Here is a 27,153-nt window from a genome sequence, read left to right as displayed (position 1 = left end):
GATCAGACTGCCCCAGTTAACACACCTTTAAATTTAGCTTTCTCTCCCTGCCAGGGGACGCAGGGGATTCAGCGCAGGAATACTCCCCTCTTTCGAGGAAAAATGCTTTGCAACCAGAGTGCGGTCTGCTGGGCCATTCTTGACTTGTCCAAGGAAGGGCCTCTTGGACGACCCACTTTGGGTGCCAAGGGTGAGCTTCAGGCGGATCTGCCTTTGATGGGAGAGGGTGCCTGCTCTTCCCCCATGTCCCTTGGTCCCGTCTTCCTTGTACCAAAGGTGGAGCTGGGCACCTCACTTCCCAGGCATGCTCAAGGGTTCAATATATGTAACCTGGGTCTGTGTCACCTCCTGGCTTGGAACCTTCCCCTGGTGCCTGCTGTGCTCGCGAAACCCAGCTCCCCGCTGTGGCTTAGCAGGCCGCTGTCACCTCTCTGCTCCCAGCTCTCTCCTATTCCTCAAATGCTCCAGGCACCGTCCAGCCTCAGGGCCTTTGCACGTGCTGTTTTTGGCCTCCTAGCGTGTGCTCCTCTCAGCTCTTCGCAAGGCAGCCTCCTTCTTATCATTTCCAACTCCTCCAAGAGACGGTGCCTGACCACTCAGAGGGGCCACCCACCATCAAAGCCCGAATCACTGCCGGTTACCCTGTCTTACTCGCTCCTGTTGATTGCCTTTGACTCACCTTGCTCCCCTTGACAGAGTGTAGGCTCCGTGAGCGAGGGCAGGGACTGGCTCTGGCCTGGGCAAGCATTTATCTCTGGAGCCTGGCACGCGGTAGGCCCTCCCAGAACAAATGAACGCAGACTTGTGTGAGAGGGTAAAGTCAGAGGGACAGCGGGCGATCCACAAGGTACCGGAAGACTTGCCCCTGTGCCCCTGCTCCAGGATCCCACCTTGATCCTCCCCATCCTGTCCCCCACACCCTCATCCTCTAACGTAGGAGTCAGCAAACTCTCTGTCAAGGGCCACATGTCTTGACTACTCAGCTCTGCTGTTGTAGCTCGAAAGCCACCAGAGAGAACACAAGGGAAAGAGAAGAGGTACGGCTGCATTCCAATAAAACATTACTTATGGATGCTGAAATTTCAACTTCATGTACTATTCACATGTCATGCAATATTGTGACTCTTTTTTCCCCGCCATTTAAAAGAACCGGGCTTCCCTGGTGGCGCAGTGGTTAAGAATCTGCCTGCCAATGCAGGGGACACGGGTTTGAGCCCTGGTCCGGGAAGATCCGACATGCTGCGGAGCAACTAACCCCATGTGCCACAACTACTACGCCTGTGCTCTAGAGCCCTCGAGCCACAACTACTGAGCCCGAGTGCCACAACTACTGAAGCCCACGGGCCTAGAGCCCATGCTCCGCGACGAGAGAAGCCACCGCAATGAGAAGCCTGCGCACCTCAACAAAGAGTAGCCCCCGCTCACCGCAGCTACAGAAAGCCCGCGTGCAGAAACGAAGACCCAACAGAGCGAAAAATTAATTAATTAATTTTAAAAATATTTTTTTAAAAATGTAAAGAACCATTTTTAGCTCACTGGATGCACAAAATCAAATGGTGTGCGCTAGATGGTGGGTAAGTGGGCTGTAGTTTGCTGACCTCTGGTCTCTCTCTGTCTTTATTTTCTTATAAGTAGGCACATTTTCTAATCTATTTGATCCTGTAAGTGCACTTCTCATCTATTAAATTAAATGTGTCGCTATTCATGGCACGTAGTAAGCTCTCAAGTGTTCTCCAAACTACCTAAAGCTCCCCGACTCAGCGATGAGCCCCTCGAAAGTATGGATGTTTTCTTCTTGTCAAAATTAATAGTAGCAATACTTGTAGAGTGTTTGGCTGTGTGCTGAAGACTGTGCGAAGCTTAAAAAAAAACTGTTTTAAACAAAGCACTGTGTGTCTCACTCCCCAAGGGCTGCCACTGCTGTTTCTATTGGCTGTTTCTCTGCCATTTGCTTCCATCTTCCCAAATAATGGTTTACACATCTCTGGATTTACCAGTTGAACATTGTCCATTGATTTCCTACTCCTGAAAGTATAGATTTAGCTCTATTAGGCATATTGCTCTCCCAAAATTTATATCACAACTTTTGTTTAAATGAATATTCAGTGCTTATGTTATTATATGAAAATATTGTTCACAGTGCAACAGTGTGCACTAAGGAACACTTTTATTTTCTAGGACTTGTTTTTTGATTTTCCTGGAGTTAGTGATTGCCTTTGTTTTTTTGTGTGTCTGTGACTCTCTCTCTCCCCAGGCCCCTCAGGTGGAACTAACTTCTCCACACAGGGGCAGTTTTTGCCCGGTTGTGATTCTGGCTCCTCTTCTTCAGCTCCTGGGATTCCTGGGATGTAGCTCCAGTTTCTTGGGGTAAGGTCTCCTGTTTCTTGGTTTGTGCCCTTGTTTTGGGAAGGTATACTCCCTGGGCATTTCCAGAGAAAGTGTTTTCCTTCAGCTCTCCTGTGTGATTGGTGGTTTGGCTGAGGACAAGTGTTCTGAGTAGTGGATATATTCCCTTGCCTTAGGTCTTCCAGCTTCCAGTCTTGGGCAGTTGAACAATCTGAACCATTCTGCTTCCTCATTTTCTGCTTGTCACTCCCTTTCTCTCTGGAAGCTTGTAGAATCTGCTCCATCTTCTCTTTATTCTCCACATCTTGCATTTTCACAGTGTGGGTGTGGTATGGGTCTATTTTTCACCTGTGGTGCTGTACATTCAGTGGGCTCTATCATATCTTCCATTCCTGGCAAACTTTCTTGGATGATGTCACTGGTGATTTTTCCACTTTTAATTTCTCTGGCCTCTCTCTGTGGAACTCTTCTTTGTCGTATATTGGGCTTCCTGGATCGATCTAATTTTCTTGTCTACATTTTTTTTCTTTTTATCTTCTCATTCTGTTTTTTTTTTTCTTCCAACGCTTCTGTTGCCATTTGAATTTTGATCCTCAGGTTTTTCATTTCCAAGAGCTTCTTCTGGTTCTTTGAATGTTCTTTTTCAAAAGGCAAATTTAAACTTGTTTCCTGGCTAGTGAACTTTCTATTCGCTCTCTGAGGATAATATATATGCATAAGGTTTTTTTCTAGAATTGCTTTCTTCTGTTCTCATTCTCTCTTTCCTCCAAGTTACTTTTCCCCCCTCTCTTTGGGTTTTGGCCTCTTCGCTGGCTAACGTTTATGAGGGGAGGGCTACAGAGCTGACAGGAAGCCCCTCGCCATGGGAGTGGCTTCACTCTGGGGGTAATTGTGGGGGGACTGGCCACTGTTGGGGAGTCCCCAAACATCAGCAGCACCTACAGGGCTTTTCTCACACATGGAACATGCGTGACTTCCCTTTTAATCACTGGTTTTCACTCTCACCCGTGCCCTCCATCATGCCCGTGTCCCTGAGGCTATACCTTTCTGGGCAGCAAGTGTTTAAAAAAATGCATTTTATTACTGAGTTCTCCCCACAGCTCTACAAGTTTGCTGCTATGAGTTTTAATCCAATTTTATAAGAGGCTTAGGAGGTGAAGTGAGCACCTGACACCCCATGGCTAATATGATAAAGGGCCACGGAGTCACCCTCACTGCAGGAAGTGACAACTCTGGTTCATCTTTGGGTTCTCCCAAGAAAGTGGTGTTTGCTGATTGAAATTGAATAAATTTCAACATTCTCAATGGGAGACACAGGGAAGCCCTATGAGTGATGGCCCATGGCACATAATAGGTGTTCAATCAACATGTGTTGAATGAATGAGATAATGAAAGAACAGCATAATGAGGATACAAGATGTGGCAGAATGAAACCTAACTGTTAAACGTATGTGCAGGAAAGAATTTTGGAAAATAAGAGGGCACAGTCCTGACTTGGGGACCGTGAATGAGGCTCCTTTGTCTGCAGTGGGGGGGGAGGTGTGCGGGAGAACTCGCAAACCTCTGGTGGAATGCGGTCTTCTACATGGAAGTTTCAAATGCCTTAAAATGTTCATGCCTTTCAATCTTGGGCATCTGTGGAAGGGAGAGAATCCCAAATGTTCAGGAACGTGTTTGCAGAGGTATAATTTACAATTTGAAAACAATCTAAATGTCCAACAGTAGGGGAACAGTTAAGCAAATTAGGGTATGTTCATTTGGTGGAATGTTATGCAGCTATTAAAAATTACATCTCTTCATAGTAGCCAAAAAGTAGAAATGACCCACATGTCCATCAACTGGTGAATGGGTAAAATGTGGTCCACCCACACACTGGAATATTATCATCCATAAAAAAAGAGTGAAACACTGACATACACGGCAACATGGATGGACTTTGGGAGCATGATGCTCAGTGAGAGAAGCCAGACACAGAAGGACACACAGGGTGTGATTCCACTTGTGTAAAATATCCAGAACAGGCAAATCCACAGAGACAGAAAGTGGATTCATGATTGCCAGGGGCTGGGGAGGGGGATGGGGAGTGACTGCTAATGGGGACGGGGCTTCTTTGGGGGATGATGGAATGTTCTGGAATTAAATATTGGTGATGGTTACACAACGCTGTGAAAATACCAAAAACCACTTAGTCATACACTTTGAAATAGAGGGGTGAATTTTATATTATGTGTATATTAGCACCATAATAATAATGAAACAGATGTGTCTCCAAAGGTCTCCAGAAGAATTAAATTAGAAAAGTATATCTAAGCACCTCGAAAACACAGTTGAGAAATCAAAGTTGTTATAATGTCAACTGAAGAAAAGGAGGAATCAAAGTGGTATAAACAGCCCATCTGTAACCAAGAGTGCAGAAAATGAGAAAACTGGAAGGAAACACAGAGTATTAACAGTGGTTGACTTTGTTTCCCTTCTTCCACTCTTCTGAAACTTCCAAGATTTTTGTAATTGGAAAACCCAATACATTAAAAAAATTTTTTATTGTGTTAAAATAGACATAAAATTCACCATTGTAACTATTTTTAAGTGCACAGTTCAGTGGCATTAAGTATCTTCACATTGTTGGGCAACCATCCCCACCATCATCTCCAGAACTTTTCCATCTGCCCAAACTGAAACTCTGTCCCCATGAAACACTGACTCCCCCTCCCCCTCCCCCAGCCCCTGCCCCCCACCATCTACTTCCTGTCTCTGTGGATTTGACTCCTCTAGGGACCTGCTATGAGTGGAATCGGACAGTATTTGTCCTTTTGTGTCTGGTTTCTCTCACTGAGCATCATGTCCTCAAGGTTCATCTACGTTATTTGTAGCAGGTGTCAGAATTTCTTTCCTTTTTGAGGCTGAGTAATATTCCACTGTATGGATGGACCACATTTGTTTATCATCTGTTAATGGATACTTGGCTTTTGGCTTTTTCCCACATTTTGGCTGCTGTGAATCATGCTGCGGTGAACATGGGTGTGCAAGTATCTGTTTCCCAGTACACTTATTTTTCAGAACTTTGGCAGATATAAACAGGGTGATACCCCCACACACACACCCCTCACCCCGGGCAGCCCTCTGCATCTTAAGGAGAAACATGGGTCCTCTGGCTTGTCCACTCAGCAGAGCCTTAATCCGCTTACCTGAAACATCTTCTCATTCCGGAAGCCAAACTAACGGGTGACCAGGGAGAAGATGGAGCCAACATTTCCCCAGAGAAGCCTCGGACTGGCTGAGCCTTGGAGATGCTCCCTCTACCACCGAGTGCAACTTATTTGGACCAGGAGACGCAGTGCGTTTTCGTGGCTCTCTTTCTGTGTTATTGGTGACTTTGCAGGTGGAGTTGGCAGATCTGCACTTTCATGTCTGTCTCTCCTGGACTGCCTGCCAGGTCTGGCTCCAGCCCTGCCCACACGGCCCCGCGTCATCCCTCCTACACTCACCACCATCTCCTAGCAACCAGGCTGGCCCACCAGTATCCCGAAGCCTGAGGTCCTGCGTCGCTGTCTTGGGCTGCTTGTCCCCGTTCAGCGGTCCGAATTCTCAAGTGCCTGGTCCCATGTCACCCCGCCAGCTGCCAGCCTGCTCTGGGGTCCTCTGCCTGGTGGGGAGAGGGCTGGAGAGGAAAGATGAGAAGCAACCGCTCTTCAGGCCTGCAGCGAGCACCATAGCCCAGGTGTCCCATCCATCTGGACCGAGTACATCGCTAACCAGCTGTCTATTTTGTGGCTGCATTGCCTAAACTCGGTGTTCTGGAGTTGCTGAGGCGGGGGGCAGATTTAACGCTCTGTCAACTGGATTGGTTTTACACCACCTGGAGAAGATCACATCCATTTTCCCTAGGAGGCAGGGATGGGATGGTGAGCAGTGGGTCGTGAGACTTCCCTGAGCTGCTACTGCCAGGATGTGAGGAAGGCTCATGGTAGCAGGACAGGGGCTTTCCACAAAAGTGCAGCGGTGATGGCCACCCCTGAATGCCAACCCGTTCTCCCTTCCTTTCATCCTCTTGCCACCGCCTTAGCCAAAGGCTGTCATCCTGATCGGTACAGTAATCTCCTGGGATGACACCGAAACAAACGGTGTCTTCTTATCTGCTAGGAGGTGAATTCCTCCAACACAGACACCCATCCTTGAGGGTCAGAGCATGGTTGCAAGCATTAACATATTTACTAAACTTGGTCTATTCTAGACCTGGGGTGCCGTGGTAAGGCAGATATACTTGCTGCCCGCAGACAGTTCACAGCGTGGGAGCAAGGCAGATAACAAAGGATTTTAATCAGTGGCGTGTGGCATAAAGGAAATGAATAGGGTTATGTGACAGGTTGAGGTGTTAAAGGAGGCCTCTCTGAGACACAAAGGAGGAGAGGAGCAGCTGGCCATACAGGCCAGGGGAAGAGCTTAACAGGCAGTGGGAAAAGCATGTGCAAAGGCCCTGGGGCAGGAAGAAGTTTGGCTGGTTCACTGAGGACCAGCAGAAACTAGGAGGTCTGAAGTGGAGTTACTGAGGCAGAGGGTGGCAGTTGGGTTCTCTGGGGGGGCTTTGTCGGGATTTGGGGTTTTATCTTGAGTGTAATCCTGAGTTTTATCCTGAGGCCCCAGTTGCTGGAGGGTTGAAGCTGCAGAGTGCTAGAGGCTGTGAATGGAGAGCAACAGAAGTGGGACCAATAGGACTTCCAGATGGCTCAGCCCCGAGCACAAAGGAACCCAGAAGGACTCCTCAGTGGTGGTGGTGGTCATCCTGGGCAGCTGGATGAATAGCAGAGCTGTCGACAGAGATGCAGAGGGAGAGGGTGTGTGTGGGTGAAGCCTCCCCCACATGAGGTGGAGAATGTCCCCCGTGCCCGGTGTACAGCTGTAGCCAAGGGGCTGTTCTGCCTTCACTCGTGCTGTTGGGGTGCTGCTCCCTCAGGAAGGGCCCAGAGGCAGAGGAGAGCGGCCTGCCCTTCCGGGGAGGTCGGAGTGGTCACGCACCAGCTGGCTGCTTCTTGTTTCCGGTAGATAATGTGTCTGGTAGAACCAGGCTAAGCTTTGCCTGCATGGGGGGCCGACACTCCCTTGGCCCAGCTCTGAGAAGGGGGTCCTGGCTATCTCCCTGCCCTGGTCTGTGCCCACGGGCATGTGCCACTTCCGCTACGGGCCACTGCAACCTCGCCCGCCTCCTCCCCTCTCTGCCCTCCAACCTGCCCTCTCCCTGTCTGGACCGCCACCCCCTGAGGTTTGCAATGAGAATTTGGGGAAACTGCGGGGGAACTCTTGGTAGAGGGCCTGCAGGCGGAGAGCCACCCCTCCCAACTCAGCTTGGCTGCCCCCTCCTCCAGGAAGCCTTCCGGGTCCCCAACCCTCCCGCTGATGGTCCCGCTGTGTATCTCCTGGACCAGGCCAGGGTGGGTTCCTTGAGTGGCTGTGGGATGTGTGTGAGATGAGTGCTTCCTGGGCTAGATCCCCGGGATTGGGGGTGGGGTCTGCAGAGCCTGGCTCCTCTGCATTCCCAGGGGACCTCAGTGTGGAGATGGCCTGAGAGGCCCACACCTGGCACCACACCTGGCACCAGCCCCTTGGACCTCCTCCCCATCCACACTCCCAGCCTCAGAGCCTCGGGGAGAAGTTCTGGCTGGTCAGGGCCCCAGGCAGGGGCCCAGCAGGGTCACTGCACCCTGAGGAAGGACTGCGCAGTCTACACCAAGAGACAGGCATATCTCGTTTATTCCCCACCCCCCAAACTTCCAGGTAGTTCTACGAAGACATTAGATGTGAAGCCACACACAGGCTGTCCCTTAAACACAGAAATGAGCTTGAAACAATCAAGTGACCAGAAAAGATCGTGTCAGCCCAAAGATGGACTTATCTCCTTCAGTGCCACAGGGCAGCCGGACAAGAGAAGTTGTCGCAAAGAGGGAAGTTTGGACAGATCGGGGTGGGGGCTGGGCAAGGGTGCCTTCATGTCCACCAGTGCCAGGAGGCGCCTGATTCTGTGCCCCGCACCAGGCAGAGCCCCCAGACTCCACTTTCAAGGGGCGGGCCACATTGGCTGCACCTATGCAAGGAGGACGGGAGAAAGACATGGCAAACCCAGCTCGAATGAGGCATACACAGCTGTTCCTCGTAGTGCAGAAGGCCCGAAGTGGCACGGGGTGCAGTGCCATGGGGGCCACAGATGCTCCGGGGGTCAGGGGCGTGCCCAGCCTGCATGCTCACCACCCTTCGGCTCTGTGGCCCTCCCACGGCGGGCTGGGGGACGAGCCCAGCTCAGGCCCTGCAGACCTCTGGCCGCGGGGCCGTCTCCAGGCTGGGGAGCTGGAGGGGGCAGCGTGTTTGGAGACTGGGCTTGGGGACTGAGGACCCCGGCCTGGGCACACTCTCAGGCTTGGCCACCACCCCAGATCCTCCCAACCTACCTTCCAGGGACAGGCTTCCTGATGTGGGACCCCCAGGGGGCTTGCCCGTGAGATTTCAAATCCACGCACGGCTGGTGTGTCCTCACAAAGCCATTTAAAAACCCACACCCTTAGTAGGCCACAGGGTGAGTTTAAAGCTAGCAAGAAATGCCAGGGTTTAAAATTGTGCTGCACCTTCTCGCCCGGGTGAAGGCAGGCCTTGGGGCGCTGTGCCCCAAATCCTGCAGCTGAAATCGCCAGATGAAGAGATTTTGCTAATGATTAAGCACAAGTGTCTTTAAAGAAATCTATGGAACATTACTGCAAAGGAAAACAGGACTGCCCAGCGTCAGGGGTGAAGCAGCCATTCGGTGGGGCATCAGGTCCCGTTGGGGAGGCGAGGCTGCTCACACGGGCCCCTCTCTGCCCCGCCAGCCCGCTTCCTTTGGCCGGCGCCCTCCTCGGCCTCGGCCTCGCTTGCCTCCCGTGGCCTCTTCCGGAAGCGCGCCCCAGGCCTGCTTTTGGGGGGCGGCAGAGGGTCGATGCCCAGGATCTTGTGGATCTGCCGGAACGCCAACATGCGCAGGGCGTGCTGGGGGCAAACGACCCGTCAGGACCCTTCTGCCCGCGGCCTCCTGGCCCGACTCTCAGGGCCCCGTGAGGACTTGGGGGCTTGCTGGGCATCCTCGACACCCTTCTAGCAACTGCAGAGCTCACGTCACCCTTGGGCGTGAAGAACTGTACTGGGAGTTGCTTGCGCCAGCTGGTGGCAAGTACTGTGCCAGGAAGCCCCTTGGAATTTCAGCTCTTTCTCTCCTCGCTACAGGGACCTTAGATCCTGCCTCTCCAGGTTCGGCTCTGATCAAGAGCAATTTGACTCTTTCCACTGAAGGCCATTCATAAATGTCAGGCCCAGTGCGATTTCTGTACTGCTGGGAGACTTGCTTATAAGTAAAAATTTGCAAACAAAAGGGAAGCCACAGATAGGGTCTCTGCTTTGGGGCCTGAAGCTGTTTAGGCCCAGCAGGAGGCCTTGGCTGGGTATTTGCAGACCACAGGGCAGGGCTGGGGAGGACAGTACCGGCCAAGGAGGCCCCAAGTCTGCGCCTCATCACGGGAGTAACTTTGTTTCTGGGCCAGGCTGGCCCTGCCCCCGGAAGCAGTCCTGTCACCCACAAGCCAACTGTCTCTGTAAGGGAGAGGGTGGGAAGGGGAGTCCCAGACCATTTCCTGGGATGCACCACAGATGCGAATGGGGGCTGGGACCTGGGCCGTCCACAGCCAGGTCGAGCTGGCCTGAGTCGGGGAGCCCCGTGGGCTGGCCTCCTACCTGGGCACTGGCCGTGATGTCCTCCCGCTCCTGGAGGGTCATGGACCCGAGGGCGTCCATCTGGTCTCTCTCGCAAGGATCCTGGAGCCCTGGCCCATCTTTGAGAGGGGAGGTGGGAGTGGCAGAGAAGGAGAGTGCACCCTTACGAAGGCGCCACTGCGGCTCTGCAGTGCTGGGGGGTCTGCACCTGGCCGCCTCGCGCCCACGGGCCACACCGGGCCTCTCCCCTGCCAGTCCTCCCTCCAGCCCCACACGCGTTCAGCAGACCTCCTCACCGCCTGCGTGTGTGTGTGTGTGTGTGTGTGTGTGTGTGCACACGTGGGCGAGCATGTAGTTACAGAAAAGGCTCACACCACGGGCCAGTGTATCATCCTCTTCTTCCACTTAAAATGCTATCGTCCCATGTCACTGAAATGACTGGAAAACACCGTTTTGCATCTAACATGTCACGCGGGCCACATGCGTGCTCTCCTCCTTCTGCTACCGTGAAGGACATTGTGGTGAACATCTTTGTACAAAGCCCATCATGGAATTCCTGTTGTTTCCTTCGGAAATGTCCCCCGGGCTGTCCCTGGCTCCCCAGAGAGGGTGGGTGTGCCATCAGAGGAGCTTGAGAGAAGGCACGGACCCCTCCCCTCCAGCCTCCACCCCGCCTCTCCTTCCGGCTGGTCCACACCTCCGCGCGGCTCCCTTGAGTGGTGACATGTGTGTGCACGTCTGTGTCTGCTGTCCTGCCTGTGCTGGACGTGGTTCTTGAGTGTTCCTAAGAGGCTCCTCCGCGCTCCCCCGTCCCCCCGCCCCCGCCATGGCCCTTGGTCTCTGCCACGTGCTCCAGGGTCTGGGCTCCCAGCCGACAGGGACTGACCTGTCAGGAGCGTCCCCGAGGCCACGCACTCCAGGACCCGTCTCACGGCGTTCCCGGGGCTCAGGGGCCCCTTCGTGCTGCTCAGAGCCCTCTCCACCAGCAGCTCCATGGCCTGGGCCGGGTGGAGACAGAGAAGGAGACCCGGGCCTTTGAGGACGGCGCGGCTGTGCGGCCTCGGCCAGGTCTCCAGGGGACCGGGGATGTGAGGCCCTCCTCCCAGCTCTTCCTCTCACACCCACCCACCCCTGAACTTCTACAAGGAGGGGGTCAACGGGGCCTTGCCACCCTGGTGTGGCCTTGGGCGGGTTTCTCTCAGTTCTCTAGGGAACTCTCTCGCCTAGTTTTGACATCAGCAAAATCCCATAGATGGTAACATTGCAAACCAGTGTCAAGAGGGTTAAAAGAAACTCATTCTCCATGACCCGAGGTTCAGACAGTGAGGGCCATGAGGGTCACAAGGACTTGGGGACTCGCGCAGGCTTGTCCCCACCTCCAAGGAGCCACCTGCCCGGGTCCCAGGGCAGGGCCGGAGCTGTGACCGTCATGGGGGTTGCATCTATACTTACAGGGAAATGGGCTCCGGGGAATGCAGGGTCCTCCCAGCGTCTGAGTGAACCCCTCTTGTCACTCAGCACAGAGCCACCCACTGTGCCATCCACCAGGGGTGGTGCTGAGAGTGGATATCTCCCCGGTCCATAGGCAGGAAGCCGAGGTCCGGGTGGGCACCAGAGCCCTCATGAGCAAGGCCAAGGGTAGCTTGGGCTCAGGTGGGAAGGGTCCAAGAACCTGGCTTTGGGTGTGGGAGCCGATGAACTGGCAGCAGAAGGCTGCACATGAGATGCACGCATACCTCCAAGTTCAGGGCACTCGGCCTCCTTCCCAAGGATAATGTCGAAGGTGAAAGGCTTAAAAACCTACACATCTGCGCTCGCTGGGGGATCAGTGGGTGTGTGACGGGAGAGGGACACTCAGAGACAGGCCTGCCGAGGGGCGCACAGATGAGATGAGATCCTGAAAGACGGGGCAGGGGTGCCCACGGAGGGCAGGAGCTGGGGGTCTCACAACACAGCAGCTTGGGGATTTGGGGGACAGGGGGCCTTCGCATCCTCTCCCCGCAGAAGGGCTCGGGGCCTGCTGACCGGGGGTGTCAGGGCCGCAGGGGACCACCCCTTCAGAGGAGGTGGGTCTGCACCAGGCTGCCTGCCCTCACGGGGGCCTCTGCACTGACACCTGCAGGTCTAGGCAAACACTCCACCTCTTGCTGGGGCGCCCTTGTATTTGCATGCTTCCTGATTCTGCCCGCAAGTTTGTGGGTTCCAGATAATGCAGTCAAATGAGACTGTGTCTGTAGCAAGCCTCACCCTGGGGCCAAGGGACCCCGATATGCCCCACCGCGATCCACCTCTCCCGGCGCTCAGACGGACACCAGCTCTTTGTTGGAAAGCTGAGCGCTGAACCAGGAAATGAGGCTCGGCCTCCCAGGGCTGTGGCCTATCAGGGGTTGGGGGCTTCCTAAAGCAGGGCCAGCCCCCTGGCACTGCCTTACCCAGTCCGGCAGGGCCCCCCAGGTGGGCACACGCTGGCAGAGGTCCCGAAGGACCCTGATGACGATCACACAGGGCTGCAGGCCGCTGGCTCTCGCCTTCGGGGAAAGAAGCACATGGTTAGCTCCAGGGAGCCGTGGCCAAGGGGGGGATGTGCACAGGGCCGAGGGAACAAGGGCTGATCCAGCGGCAGCGAGCCCAGCCGGGGGTGGAGGCAGTGAGGGACTCCGGGAGGCATGGGCCGGCCGGCCTCACAGCTGGCGACTGGAAGCAGACTCCATTCCCAAACGGCCCACGGCTGAGCCCTAGTGCCGGCCGTTGCGGCCCCCCACCCCCAGAGTGGTGGTCCCTCCTTTCAGGTTCCCGACCCAATCAGCCAGGATGCAACCTCCATCAGGTTAGCGCTGGGCGTGGACACGTGGGTCGAGCAGCCGGCCAAGGAACCGCCCCACCCACGTCTGTCCCTCATTTGTACTGGGAGCCCGCTCTGGGCCCGACCCCTGACCTGGAACCACTTGGCATGGCGGAGGGCAGCCAGCGACTGGAGGCACTTCTCTGAGCTCAGGACATCTCCCGGGTCAGGCGGAGGCGCCGCTGTTCCTTCTAGAAGAGAAAGGCACATGGGCCAGGCGCCCCTCTCCCTGCTCCCGCTGCCCGGGCCACTTGGCCAGGCCCTCAGGTCCCTAGGTCTCTTTGCATTTATCCAGAAGACACATGGTTCCGCTCGCTGGCCCTTTCTCCGGGATGCTGCAAGGACCACGGACATCCTCTCCATGAAGATCCCATCTCCTCCGGGTTCTGCGCTCTCAGGAGGAGAGAGCTCCACGCTTGTCACCCGGTGCCATCAGCGCTGACTCCCTTGGTTAGCAAATCACGGTTCAGATGGAAAACTATGAATGAAGCTGGATTTCCAGAAACTTCCGCATGCATAATTAAGAGGGAGACAGCGGGTCAGGTTTGAGCACACGCCATCACGGGTGACCAGGGCCCCGTGTCTGGGGGAAATTCTGGCCTGTTTTTGATTCCTTCTTCTTCTTGCTTCAGGAAAATTCTTCTCCCCTTATTCTGCGAGGTCCTGGTGTTTTAGGTCACAGGAGGGAGCAGAGGTTTCTCTTTCACCCATAAACCCCCCAACCCCCAGGCCTGGGTCTGCTCCTCTGGGGCTGAGAGCAAGCAACAGAGGAAGCTGAAAGCTCCCCTCCCAGCAGCAACCAGCAGGGTGGGGACATCGCAGCTCTTGGGGGCCCGGGGCTCCCTCGGAGGGGTTTCCGGTTCTCTAGCCCCCTCCAGTCCACCTCTTTCCGTGGCCTTGGACCTTGAACCCTTTCCGACATTCCCAATCCCCGCCTCGGAGCAAGCCGGAGCAGGGCCTCCACCTGGAACTGAAGGGCATCACTTTTTCTTCCCACTGTATTTATTTTCAGATGACACTCTCTTTATGACAACTGGTAACGGCTTTCCACTTACGGTTCAAAGGCTCTCCTCTTTAAAAATTTAAGAGTCAAAAAGGAATTGATTCAGAGGAAAGCATCAGTGGTTCGTGGCCCTCAGATCTGACAACAATCATGAAGGGGGTCCAAGAAAGACTGGAGTTTGGGAAACAGTCTCCAGGGCTGTTCCAGGAGGTTCCACGGCTGGATGAGACTCGGGTGCATCCCCATTGGCTTGGCCTGCACCCTCCCTGTTGGCTGCCCTCTGGCCTCACCCCCACCCCCTCCCACTGCCTCAGGCAACGCACATCTGTCTCAGGTCCCCGGGTCCCTGTCTTGCTGGGGGATGGGGCACAGCTGGTCTCCTCTGGGCGGGGCAGCCAGGAGGGATGGGAGGAAGTGCTCCCCGTGCACATGCCCCACAGCTGAGTACTGAGCCACTTGACACTCTGCCCCAGCTCTCTACCTCCCTTCCTCTGCAGCCCCAAGGCCCAGCTCTTATCTCACCAGGGCATCCGGGCTGACGAAAGTGCCGGAAACTGGCTGTGGCAACCCCCCCACCTCCTGCCCAGAGCAGAGGCGGATGCTGCCCTAGGCCACCGGGTGTGTGGAGAGGAGGGCTGGACGGAAGGGCCCTGACGCACCTCGGTCTGCAGAGGGGTCCTCCCGCATCAGAGGCGAGGTGATGGACACAGTGACCTGTATCCTGGGCTCCTCGCAGGAAGAGATGATGATGTTGGCTTCAGGGTCGGAGGAGACCTCGTACTTGTCCTCTGTCACCATCTACGAGGTGCAAATACAACACGAGGCCTCATTACTCCAGCTGAGAGGCAGGACGCGGTTGGGTACCAGGCCCCATGCCAGGTGTTCTGGAACCTCCTAGGGACACAGACACAGCCCCAGCCTCCAGAAGTGCACACGTAGAAATGCATACAGACAGCAGACCCAGCATCAAGGTGCCTTCATATGTAAAAACACCCAAAGCTCAATAACAACAAGATCAGCAACCCAACGGCAAAATCAGCAAGTGGGGACTTCCCTGGTGGTCCAGTGGTAAAGAATCTGCCTTCCAGTAAAGGGGACTCGGGTTCAATCTCTGGTCGGGGAGCTAAGATCTCACATGCCGCGTGCCACAACTACTGAGCTTGCGCCCCTCAACTGGAGAGCCCACGTGCCCTGGAGCCTGCCTGCCACAACTAGTGAAGAGAAAACCCACATGCCACAACTAGAGAGAAGCCCGCGTGCAGCAACAGAGATCCCGCATGCCTCAGTGAAGATCCCGTGTGCCATAACTAAGACCCGACACAGCCACAAAAATTAAATAATAAATCTTAAAAAAAAAAAAACTGGCAAGTGATAGATAGTTTGCAGAAAGAGAAACCAAAGTGACCCTTTCTACATAATGACAAAAAAACCCCTCCCATGGCAAGGGAGGATCACGTTAAAACTAGAATGGGGTACCATGGTCAGCTGTAGGAAGGACAAAACTCAAGAGTCTGAGGAGGCGCTGGGCTGGCAAATCCATGCGTCTCTAAACTGCTGGTGGAGGCTGACCTGGCCACACTCAGCAGAAGCCTCCAGGCTCATGCCTCAGACCCCGTGACTCTGCCCCGGGACGTGCTCCCACGTGTGTGGAGCAGTGTGTGTACAAGGTTCTTCATCTGCTGCAGCCTCACTGGTAACACAGAACACTGGACACAACCTAAATGTCCAATTACATGGAAGGACCCAGCTAGTTATGGACAAGTGGCAACAGAATACTCTTTGGCCACAAAAAAGAATGAAGCTCCCTAAGTAAGAACATGGAATGTGACCCAAGAGATGCTATTGAGTGAAAAATGCAAAATCCTTCAGTTGGTCCAGCAGGCTACTGTTTGGGTAATGAGGGCAGAACGATGGTTTCTCAGGACACTGGACAGGGGCTGCCTCCAGGCAAGATCTGAGGCCCCTCGGTCCCGGTACCCACCCCATGGTTGCCCAGGGTTCAGTCCTGCCCCAGCACACACATCCTTAGGACCCAGCCTGCGCGGGCTGCATCACTGGGGGATACCCTGAGGGTCAGCCCCGCTGCAAGCAGAGCCTCCAGACAAGCCCCGCCCTCTCGGCAGATCTCTCTCCCCTCCATTTACACCCTCTCTGGCTTGTCACTCTCAGGGGCTCAGGAAGAAGGGACCCGTTGCGCACAGTCATCAGAACTCCGACTGCCGTCCCCGATTACCAGCCTCCCGGGGAGACTGCACAACGAAGGCGGGTTTGGTGCAGTGACCCGGTGCCTGCATAGAAAAGCTTTACTGTGTCCCTCATCTTGCTTTGGGGTCCCCCGAGACACTCAGCCAGGTATGGCTAGGAGGGTCTGTCTACACAGCTGGGAGTGGGGGGCACTGCCAGCTCTCCCGTGGCCTTAGCCATCTTCCCCATGGCCTCATCCATCTTCATGGGGCTTAGGGCTTTGTCTTAGCCACTGGGCTGCAAGGTTCCGGACAACAGGGCTTGCATCTGAGCCATCTTTGCAACCCCTACGGTATTGAGCAGAAAACTGTCATGTCGTGGGTGTTCAGGAAACGAGTGATTAAATTGGTGAAGTCGGAGCATGTCACTCCCCTGCTTAAAACCCTCTAATCTCCCCATTTCCCCGAGGAGGCAAACTTACCTCCCCACATGGCCTTCAGGCCCAGCTTGATCTAGGCCTTTGTCCATTCGGGCACGCATCTCCCTGGGCCTCCTGCCTCTTGGCCTCTGCAGGTGCAGGTCCTTCTATGTGGAACACTGCCCACCCCCACATCTTTCAAGGCCTCTCCTCATCTCTCAGCTCTCACCTCACCTGCTCCATCTTCTGTCAGGACACACACCTCCCATGGTCCTGTCTGAAGTGGCCCCCACTCTCCCCAGGTGCTCGCTACTTGACATCAGGTTTTAATTTCTCTACAGAAGATAAACTGGAAGTTAGCTTGCTCTATGTTTGTTTATTGCATTTCCTGACCAGACTGGGAGTCCCAGAGGCGAGCCCCCAGTGCTCACTACATGAGTCGGAGGAACGATGCTGAATTCTCTCGGGAAGGGCAGCAGACACATCAGGAAGAAGAAACCGCCCTGGGAATTGAGTATTTTAATGGAAGATGATCAATTTAAATCATGACATGATTTCACTCTTCTCCCGGTTACCATCTCGCTTGAGAAAAGCTTTATGACAGGGACTTCCCTGGTGGCACAGTGGTTAAGAATCTGCCTGCCAGTTCAGGGGACACGGGTTCAAGCCCCGGTCCGGGAAGATCCCACATGCCACGGAGCAACTAAGCCTGTGTGCCACAACTACTGAGCCTGCGCTCTAGAGCCCGTGAGCCACAACTATTGAGCCCGTGAGCCACAACTACTGAAGCCCGCGCGCCTAGAGCCTGTGCTCCGCAATAAGAGAAGCCACCACAATGAGACACCCACACACCACAACAAACGGTAGCCCCCGCTCTCCGCAACTGGAGAAAGCCGCGCGCAGCAACGAAGGCCCAACTCAGCCAAAAATAAATAAATAGATTTATTTTAAAAAAAAAAAAAAAGGCTCTATGACAACAACAGGAACTGCTCTAGAGGAGAAAGTCCGGCCGACCCCCAGCCCTGTGCCTCTCTAGTCTCATGAGCCTGAGTGCCTGTCCTGTGGATTTCGTCCTGTTTGTGCTCCGTCCCGGCTGGCTGGGCTCTGCTGTGGATGTGACGGAAGTAACCGTCCTCAGTGACCGGACGTTTAGAGCGTTTCCAGGCTCTACCCTCAACCCCTCTGTAAAGGAACCCTCAAGTTCCACCACTCTCTCCTTGCGCCAGTTTCTAAAAACAAACCGGTTTGTGTCCAAGCCGCGTAGAAGCCACGCGATGCACGGCCGGGCGCCTCACCGGGAGCTGGAGGGGCAGCTGCTCCGTGACTCTGCGCAGCAGCGCGCGGCTGGGCTTCTGGGAGCAGAGCAGGATCAGCTGCACGGCCCTGTCTCCCCGCAGGAGGAGGCCCTTCGCCAGCAGGCCGACCCGCATCACGCCTTTCAGGATCCGAGCAGAGGGGCCTGGGCGGCTGCCGAGACAAACCCGCAAACGCGTGGGCAGAGAGTGGGGAGGAAGGGTCCTTGCTCCTGCACGCGGGGCTGCTTCCTCATCTGTAAAACGGGAGCACGGCCCTCCCCAGGGGCATCTGATCAAAGAGCCACAAGGAGACAGATCTGGGAGAAGTGCTTGGAACCGCCGCTAGGAAGTTGTGTTGCTCAGCAGGGCTGGTGGCCGTCACCGCTTCCTAATAAACTGCATTCTGGAAAAGGCCACCCGTGGCCACCCCCAGCGGCGCCCTGGTCCTCAGCCAGCAGGGCCCCCTCGTCGGTCCTTTTGGCTTCGTGCTGCTGAGCCGCCTCTGCGGCTGCTTCGCCCCCAGCTGGACTCCCCCAAGGCCGCCGGCCAGACGCTCCCTGCCTCTCCCCGAGTCGTGTCCCCACCTGCACTGCACCGGCCTGGTCACTTTCTGCAGGTGACTGCCACCACCGCGTCCGCCCAGCAGCCACCCTCCCAGTGCTGCCCCTCTGCAGGCTGGGGACACCGAGCTTCCTCCTGGGGTCCGAGGTCCCCAGCCTGACCCCTGGGCCGCCTCGTCACCGCCCTCTCCTTCCACTCCCTCCCCAGGAGGCTCATCCCACCTGGACCACTGCCTGGGGTGCCCTCACGTGGTGGCCCTCCCCACGGCTGTCACAACACAAATGTCCGCCCCTTGGCTCTCGAAGCTGCCACCTGATCCTGCCACTCCCTGATCCCCACTTTGCTGTTTTCTTTGTGACACTTCTCAGGATACGAGATAACCTAATTCTGTAATGCATTTGTGTATTTCTCTGTGGTCTGTCTTGGGACTGCAAGTGCTAGAGCCTGGGATGGTCCGAGGGGACCTGGCCACACCTGGGACTCTACGGGACCAGGACCAGACCCTTCAGGGGAAGACAAAGCAGAGAGGCGGGGAACCTGCAGATAAAGAGACTGACAGGTTGTCAATCAATTTGGACCCTGATTCAACACCAACTGCAAAACAAAAAAAAACCCTAAACAAAAAACTGGAAATTTCAGCACTGACTGGATATTTGATGGGGTTGAAGAATTATTGTTCATTTTTTTCAAGTATGATAATGGTGTTCTGGTTTTGTTAAATGAAAAAGAGTCTTGTTTAGAGACACATACTCCACCCTCAGGCTGATGCCTGGTATCGTCTTTAACCGCAGCGGTCTGTCCAGGAGTGGGGTGGGTAGAGAGCAAGTGAGTCTTCCCTGGTTTAGGGATGGTCACTTGGGCCTCGTCACCTTTTGTGTGTGTTAGAGAATTTCCATAATAAAATAGGAAAAAAAAAAACCCAAATACTAACACACTCTTTGCGATAGTTAAGTAAATAATGGAACATCCACGACTTCCCTGGCGGTCCAGTTAAGACTTTGCGCTTCCACTGCAGGGAGAACCAGTTCAATCTCTGGTCAGGGAACTAAGATCCCACATGCCACAGGGCTACGGAACCCATGCACCACAACTAGAGAGTCCTCGCGCCGCAACTAATGAGCCTGCACACCACGACTACAGAGAAGCCCGCGCACGGCAACAAAGAGCCCACACGCCGCAACGAAAGATCCCACATACTGCAACCAAGACCCCGCATGCTGCAACTAAGACCCAAAGCAGCCATAAATAAATAAATAAATAAATAAAATATTTTCAAACAAACAAACAACAACAAACCCAAAACACGAGTACAGGGAGAAAACGGGAGCAAAACTGCAAAGCACTGTGAGGGGCCTTTTCCTTCAGAATACATCGGGGTGGAGGTTAAGGGAGGGCCCCCCTTTCTGCCCGAGGGGCCGTGCCTGCTTCCCCTTCCAGGCGGTGAGGAAGGCCCCGTCCCCGGGAGGCAGCTGCGTTCACGCTGAGGGGTGAGTGCATTTCGTTATGACACCTGGTGACCCACGAGTGGCTCGCATGTTCTTGTCGGGGAGCAAACACTGTGGCAGGAAGAAGCTACTGGTTCGAATCAGCCAGACACAAAAGGACAGATGCTGCATGATTCCACTGGCGTGAAACGTCCAGAACAGGCCAAGCCGTGGAGACAGGGAGTGGAAAGGTGGGTGCCAGGGGCAGGGGCAGTGGGTGGCCTGGGGAATTTCACGGGACGGATTTCTGTTTTGGATCATGAAAAAGTTCTGGAAATGGACAGCGGTGATGGTTGCACAACCTTGTGAATGTACTTAGTGCTGCCGTAGTGTACACGTAAAAATGGTCACAATGGCAAATTTTGTGTTATGAGTATTTTACCACCAAAAAACCCCACAAAAAACCTTAAAAAAGTAAATGATGGCATTCCCTGGCGGTCCAGTGGTTAGGACTCCGCGCTCTCACTGCTGAGGACCCGGGTTCAATCCCTGGTCGGGGAACTAAGATCCCACAAGCTGTGTGGCGCGGCCAGAAAAGTAAATGGATACAAGGCATCGGGACTTTCCACCTTGCAACACTCCCGGCAGCTGGAAAGATGATTCATGCGGACGCTCGGCGGCACCTCCTGCTCCAGGAGAATCACACTTATGTCCGCATTATGGGTGAGGAAACAGAGGGGCTAATCCCCTGCGAACTACATTTCTATGCACGCCTTCGACAGGAAAAGTAACTTCTGGTGTTAGAACAACGGCTCTCTCCAGTTCGGACTACAATTCCCTATGAGCCTCGGGGCTCCGGCTCTGAGCCTCTCTTGGGGAGTTTTCTGGAAAGCCCTGGGTGTCCAAGGGCTCGAAGCCACCTGGCAGTGGAGCCACCTCTGTCACCCCGGGCCCCCCCGAACAGGAGGGTGATGCCCATTACCTGCACTCCCCGCCCTCTGGCTCTGGGCGTGCGGAATCCTCCTCGGCCATTGTGTCGGACACCAGCTTGAGGGCACGCTCTGAGTGGGAGACGGCCTTCTGGATGGCCAGGAGCTCCTCCTCTGTGGGGTAGATGGCGGTGTGCTTGCACATGACGTGCCGGTCATCGCTGGACTCCGGCCGCCTCATGGGCTTCGGGGAAAGGCACACGTGTCACGTCATGGGCGGGTTGAGAGGCCCCGGTGGCCAGGGGGATGCGGGGAGCCCGGAGTCAGGCTGGCTTTGACAGGCAAGCGGTGGCCGGAGAGCCAGGCAGAGGAATGAGAGAGTCCACAGGGGAGGTGGACCAGTGAGGACCCCAGGGCCCCGACGGCTGTGGGGAACTTGGGCCGACTGGGGGGTCCAGTGGGCTCCCTGGACAACATTGTCGAATTTCCGAGCCAGAGGCCCCGAGGCAGCTGGTGACCCCCTCCGTCAGCGGGGTGCAATCCACAGTTCCCATCCGACCCGGCCCGCCCCCTCAGATGGACAGACACCCAAAGGCTCCAGAGGGATGTGACCACTGGGGCCTCAGGAAGCTTTAAGGAATCGCTGTGGCTGGAGGTAAGGCCCTCAGCCCCCTCCAGTCCCCAGCCCCTGAGGCATTCGGATATCAAGATGAGACCACCACCCACCAGAGGCTTGGCTGTGGACAACCCGGGCCTGCTCCTGAGGGGAGGTAAATGCTGGTCGGGCAGTGAGCGTCCCGAGCGTGCCTCCTGCGCCTGTGGCTCCTCTTCCAGCCACCTCTTGCACAAGCCGTAGCGCCTGCTGGGGTGGCAGGGACAAGGAGCCGTGAGCAGCGGTGGGACCCTGGGCTGGTCACGCGGGAGAGCGTGGGGAGCCCCAGAAGCGGCTCCGCGTGCCGCCTGGTCTGGCCCAGGCTGAGCGCGGCTGGCGGGGGAGGGCCCTGAGCCCCCGCACCTCATCTCCTCATGCTGGCGCCGCAGCTCCCCCAGACGCTGCTTGCTCAGCTGCCGCTGCTTCCTCAGCCTCTCCTCCAGCAGCTTCCGAACTCTCGTGCTGGGCTTGTCCGCAATCGGAAAATCGGGGTTCACTTTTTTCTGGGAAAATGGGGGACCTTCGTTCAGATGAGAATGCTGGGGGTGCCACCTCCTGCCAGGTTTATTTTTTATTTTTTTATTGTTTGGCCATGCCCCACGGCACGCGGGATCTTAGTTCCCCAACCAGGGATCAAACCCGCACCCCCTGCAGTGGAAGCGCAGTCTTACCTGCTGGACCGCCAGGGAAGTCCCTCCTGCCAGGTTTAGACAACAGTGAGTTTCAATCCCCAAAGTGTCAACACTCCTCGTCCCCAAAGGCCATGGCAGGAAAGGGAACCACCGCGGGGAACAAAACTACGACCGACTTGCAAAGCGGCAGACGTGACGTCTGCCACTGCGCAAGCCAACCGTCCACGCATCTGACAGAGGAGCCGAGGGAGAAGGCACCGCAACACAGAGGAGCACCCGCGGTCAGTGGTCACGCATGCCGACGGACGACTGAACGGAAATGCTCATCCCGATCAGAGTAACCCAGGGAAACTCCGTTTGTGTGGGATCCAGATCTATATATTCTAAATAGCATTGCCAATTCGCTCACTGGGCTTTCTCCTTAGTACTTAATTCTATCACTCAAAGAGTGTAGTGTTGTCTAAGGATTGGTCACTGGTGGAAACAACACAAGTGTGCTTCAGCGGGTGAAACACACACAACGTGTCCCTCCACACACGGGAGCATCTCTCAGCCAGGAAAAGGGGTGAAGCACTGACACTCGCTACACCGTGGACGGACCCTGAGAACACGATGCTCAGTGAGAGAAGCCAGACACAGGACACCCAGTGTGTGATTCCACTGATGGGAAACGTCCAAAACAGGCAGATCCATAGACACAGAGAGTGGGCTCCTGGTTGTCAGGGCCTGGGGTAGGGGCTGGGGGTGCTGCCAATGGGAATGGGGCTCCTGACGGACTGTTCTGGAACTAGATGGAGCTGCTGGTTGCACACTCTGTGAATGTAGTAAAAGCCACTTTACATGGGCGAGCTGTGTGGTGTGTGAATGATATCTCAACAAGGCTGCTGAAAAGAGAGGAAATATCCAGAAGCCATTGTTTGTCACGAGGAGAGTCACAGTGTGTGCTGTGCACAAGTGTACATGGGGCCCGACAGTCAAGTGTGTCTAAACACACGTGTGCATGCGTGCCCCGGCAAACCTGTGACAAGAAGGCATCGTGAAAGCAGCCAAGGGTCCCTCTGGCTGAGCCCGGGGTGATGAAGGGCCCAGGGGCTCCGACTCATGGGGGCAAAATGTGTGTTTTGAGACGTGAGCCAAGATGTCAAGAGCACAGACGCTCACCCCCAGCCAGGCCCACCAGACGCCCCCTGCAGGCACACCTTATACTGCAGCCGGTGCCGCCGCCCCCTCACGTGCATGTCCCGGGCATTGGGGTCATTGAAGCTGCACTCGCACAGCTTGCAGTGGAATCGGATCACTCTGCCCTCCTCGTTGCACACCTGAGACACAAGGCACGGCTGAGCGCTGCCCACGGCCCCCACGCGTCGGGTCTGGGCTCCAGCAGGGCACCTCCTTCCCCCAGGGCCATCCAGGCTGGGTGCTGGTTTCCTGCCTGCCCAGCGGTTTACGCTTTCAAAGGAGTGGCTCTTCACCAGCGCGCCCTCCCAGGCCCGGCTCCCCTCTGCCACCACCGTCCTGTCCTCCCTTCCCCTGTCCCCCCATCCCAGGGCTGCCACCAGACTGGCAGGAAGCCTGCCTGGTGTGGCTATTTTGCAGGGGACAAAACAGAAGGTGCTGAGTTGGGTGAACAAAAGCACGAACACGAGCACGGAAGAAATGCCCACATGCACGGCCCAGGAGGCACCCGGGAGGCTGGGACTGTGGGCTCGTAGGGAGGGGCTCAGAACCTGAGCTCCACAAAGCCCCGGGCGTGCAGGTGGTGCTGTGTGGGGCGCACACTGGCTCCTGTGCCCGAGGATCACGTGCCCGTGGGTTTCCAGGACACAGATCCCTCCTGCCACCTTCCTTGCCGCAGGAAGAGGGGCTGCCCGGTGGCAGGAAACACCTCTGCCTGTCTCGGGCCTTCCTTCTAAGATCTGAAGCCCAGCACCCGGGCCTTCCAGTGAGATCCAAGGGATGCTGGCTCACTGAGGTCTTCCCAGGGCGGGTGTGCAAGTCTCAGGGAGAGAACTGGGACGAGGCCTCGAGGCCCGGCTCCGCAAGGTCCTTCTCCACAGGAGCCCCGGGTGGAGCAGGGTGAGCCAATGGCCGGACGCCCAGCACTTACCTCCTCCACATAGCCTGGGCCCACCGGCTGTGCATCACAGCACGTTCCAGAAGCTTCCACAGAGCCTCCTTGGGCGGGCGGTTCTCCGGGCCGCTCTGATCTGGGGTGTGCCGGTTTCGCCTGGGGGGATCTGCTGTCTGCCACCGGCAGTGCAGGAGGCCCTGGAAGGAAGAACCGCGTGACTTATAATCTGCTCCAGCCAGCAACCAGGGTCGGCTTCTGGTCCGCCAGCATGAAGGGTACAACTCGATGCCACCGGGTCTCCCACTGCCCCCCTCCCCCTTCCGTGACGTCAGCCAATGGGATCCAGAGTCCCACGAGACCCCTTCCCACCAGCCTGGGTCACGACTGGGAGAGCGAGGCCCTCACGGTGTTTGGTGCCAAGGTGGACGGGTCCACAGGGAGGCGCAGGTCGTAGGCCCCTCTCTGAGGACAACCGCCACTGCTGCACAAGTCTGCAGCCCTTAGTTAACCGACAGTGGAACATCAAGCAGACGAGGGTTTACTGAGCCTCAGAAGGGAGACATTTCTTTGTCACCAAAACCGCTTTACATTTTGATCTTCAACATCACGTGATGGTTCAAATCTCAGGCCTGCTGAGGCTCAAAATAAAATAGGCCCTGCCTCCCACACAAAGCGTGGTGGTGGAGAGCAGAGACTGGGTTGGAATCCCACCTCCACCACTCACTGGGTGGTCCAGAGCCAAGCGTTTTTCCTCCCCTCCCCTCGGTTCTTCCATCTGTAAAGTGGGACTAATGACAAACCTAGAGCCGTGGAGGGTGAATCAGGCACGTGGAGTGAGTGCCTGACATGTAAGCCTATTTACCCTTGAAATGCATGTCCCTCGGCAGCCGTGACTGCCCAGGGGTCATAGCAGGTGCGGGTGACACACGCTCGAGGGAAGGCAGGGTTGGAGGTGGGGCTGCGAGGAACCTGCCTGGATTTCCCGGGGCCCACCTCACTTATCAGAGTGCCCGGTGTGAAGGGGGCTGCTTCCAGCACGTGGAAGGCGGCAGCCCAGGGGATTCTCCAGGCCTAGGGCCGGCTTCGCGAGTGTGGCCAGCACGTGGCTCAGTCCCAAGCTCCACGGGAAGAAATGGAAGCTGCACTGGTTCTGCCCACGCTTCCCCAGGGTGGGCCAAAGGCGGCAGAAGGCACCCCGCCTGCGGGGATCTGGGAGAGAACCACCCCCTTCATAGGTCCTGCCTCCCCAGAAGTGATGGCCGCACGCACACCGTTGACCGGACCATCCTGTCTCTGAGGCTCGAGCTTGTTGAGGCAGGGCAGGGGCTGTGAAGCGCAGAGACACGTACCCATGTGCGAGGCCTTCGAAGCGGCCGGTCTCCTGGCTGGCGCTGGCCTGCTTGGGGCACACATGCTGGGGCTGGCAGGGGCCGCAGGGGGGCTCTCTGCAGTGAGGGGGGTGGAGGCCGGCTGGCTGGTGCTGGTGGCCTGGGCCAAATTCGCTGGCGCCGGGTCCATGCTGGGAATGGGCTTCCCCAATTTGGTGTGCAGCTTGAAGACCTGGAACAGACCCAGCCCCCTGTAAGGGCTGCTCAGGCCTGGCCAACCTTCCTCAGGGGTAGGAAGAGCACCTCACCGGGCATGGGGGAGCTGGCAGACTGTGGAAGTGAGGGCGGTGGTCCACCCTGTCCCCGGGGACCCTGCCCCTTCCCCCTACTCCCACTTAAATGCCTTGGGAAGGGCCTTCCTGAGCTGTCTCCTGCTTCTAGGCCCCCACTACTCCTGCATATGGGGGACCTATGACTTTGACACCCCTGCTGGCTTACACAGACCCCCTTCCTCCAAACTCCACCGCCTGCGCTGAGAAGCACGGCTGTTTTCTGCTTGCCAAGCACCAGCCCAGTGCCAGCCCCAGGTACAGACACAATGTGTGTAGAGCGCCTGCTAAGGTGGACACATGTACATGTCCACGACACAGATCCATGCTCGGTATACGTGGGTGTACACGTCCATAGACACACCTCCACATTCTGCAGGAACTCACATACACGTCCAGGGACACAGATCCACCTAGGATACAGTCACCTGCCCTGTCCTCGGCATGCCCCGCCGCCAACAAAGGCACTTAATTGCAAAAGTTCCCATTGGAAAGGACTGTTCCACCACCCCCAGAGTCTGCACTGATGACCGTCTCAGACACCTTCTCTGGCTCTAAGTCTCTGACACTCACGGCTCAAACCTGCCCCCCACCCCGGGGCTGGCTGCAGGGCCTCCTGACCCCAGAACGAGTCCCAGCCTGCGAGCTGTGACACCCGCAGCCCACCCCGCCTGGGCCCAGCTCTCCCGCCTGCACCCCTGCTACCACCAGGCCGGCACGTCCCCTTTTCCACGCCTCACTGCTCCTTCCTTGGTGGGTTTTGTGGGTTCACGCAGGCATTCGAGAGCCTGTCCCACCTGGGCTGGGGAACGAGGCCCTTGATGAGCAGGGGGAGAAGACAGATCCTCAGGCAGGCGCTCGGGGAGGCCCAGCCTGCAGCGGGGGCTGGAAGGGGGCTGCCGAAGGCAGGGTGTGAGCAAAGGCCTGGGGGCAGGAGGGAGCATGGCCGGTGAGCTGGGGCAGCTGGAGGGGGTTCTGTGGACGGGGCAGAGAGAGGCAGCCACGGGACAGGGGCCTTCCTAACCCTCTCACTCTAAACCTCGTGGTGCAGCTCAAAGCAGGCGTCCAGCCAGGAATTCCCCCTCCTCCTGTCCTCAGCGCATACCTGAAAGGTGAGCATCACCTTGCAGGTTCATGATGCCATTTCGGGAAGGTTTGCTGATTTCCAAAAAGCACCTCTGGACCATAGAAAGAGGGCATAGGGAGAGGGGCCCTACCTTCTCTCGGGTGGAGGAGCCCATTCATTTCCTCATAATATGACATACTACAGGCATTTTTAAGCCCACAGGAAATCGTTGATATTAAAATAGTAATAAATATGACAAATGCTGATATTAAATAATTTAGTGTCAATGAAAACTTTGATATTAAAATATTAAACCTTACTACTTTAATTTGATTTTTAACAAATAAG

At 56.1% G+C, this 27,153-nt stretch overlaps 1 protein-coding gene across 1 annotated transcript in view; it reads right to left on the bottom strand.

The window, feature by feature from the left end:
- Nucleotides 1-8,796: 8,796 nt before the first annotated feature.
- ZFR2 (zinc finger RNA binding protein 2) overlaps nucleotides 8,797-27,153 on the bottom strand; it is a 43,429-nt gene continuing 25,072 nt past the window's right edge. The window contains exons 7-19 of the mRNA XM_027085513.1: nucleotides 25,432-25,642; nucleotides 24,119-24,279; nucleotides 23,211-23,330; nucleotides 21,743-21,882; nucleotides 21,454-21,589; nucleotides 20,781-20,971; nucleotides 17,814-17,985; nucleotides 14,576-14,714; nucleotides 13,007-13,104; nucleotides 12,504-12,599; nucleotides 10,958-11,069; nucleotides 10,093-10,190; nucleotides 8,797-9,354 (exon numbers count right to left, since the gene is read on the bottom strand). Coding sequence (XP_026941314.1) covers nucleotides 9,142-9,354; nucleotides 10,093-10,190; nucleotides 10,958-11,069; nucleotides 12,504-12,599; nucleotides 13,007-13,104; nucleotides 14,576-14,714; nucleotides 17,814-17,985; nucleotides 20,781-20,971; nucleotides 21,454-21,589; nucleotides 21,743-21,882; nucleotides 23,211-23,330; nucleotides 24,119-24,279; nucleotides 25,432-25,642 — 1,887 coding nt within the window. The 3' untranslated portion in view covers nucleotides 8,797-9,141. The remainder of the gene's footprint in view (nucleotides 9,355-10,092; nucleotides 10,191-10,957; nucleotides 11,070-12,503; nucleotides 12,600-13,006; nucleotides 13,105-14,575; nucleotides 14,715-17,813; nucleotides 17,986-20,780; nucleotides 20,972-21,453; nucleotides 21,590-21,742; nucleotides 21,883-23,210; nucleotides 23,331-24,118; nucleotides 24,280-25,431; nucleotides 25,643-27,153) is intronic.

This window comes from Aethalodelphis obliquidens, unplaced genomic scaffold (assembly GCF_003676395.1).
Source record: "Aethalodelphis obliquidens isolate GAN/ISIS:26980383/991018 unplaced genomic scaffold, ASM367639v1 scaffold53, whole genome shotgun sequence".
NCBI classification, from domain to species: Eukaryota; Metazoa; Chordata; class Mammalia; order Artiodactyla; family Delphinidae; genus Aethalodelphis; species Aethalodelphis obliquidens.
This window is presented reverse-complemented; position numbering and strand designations above follow the sequence as displayed.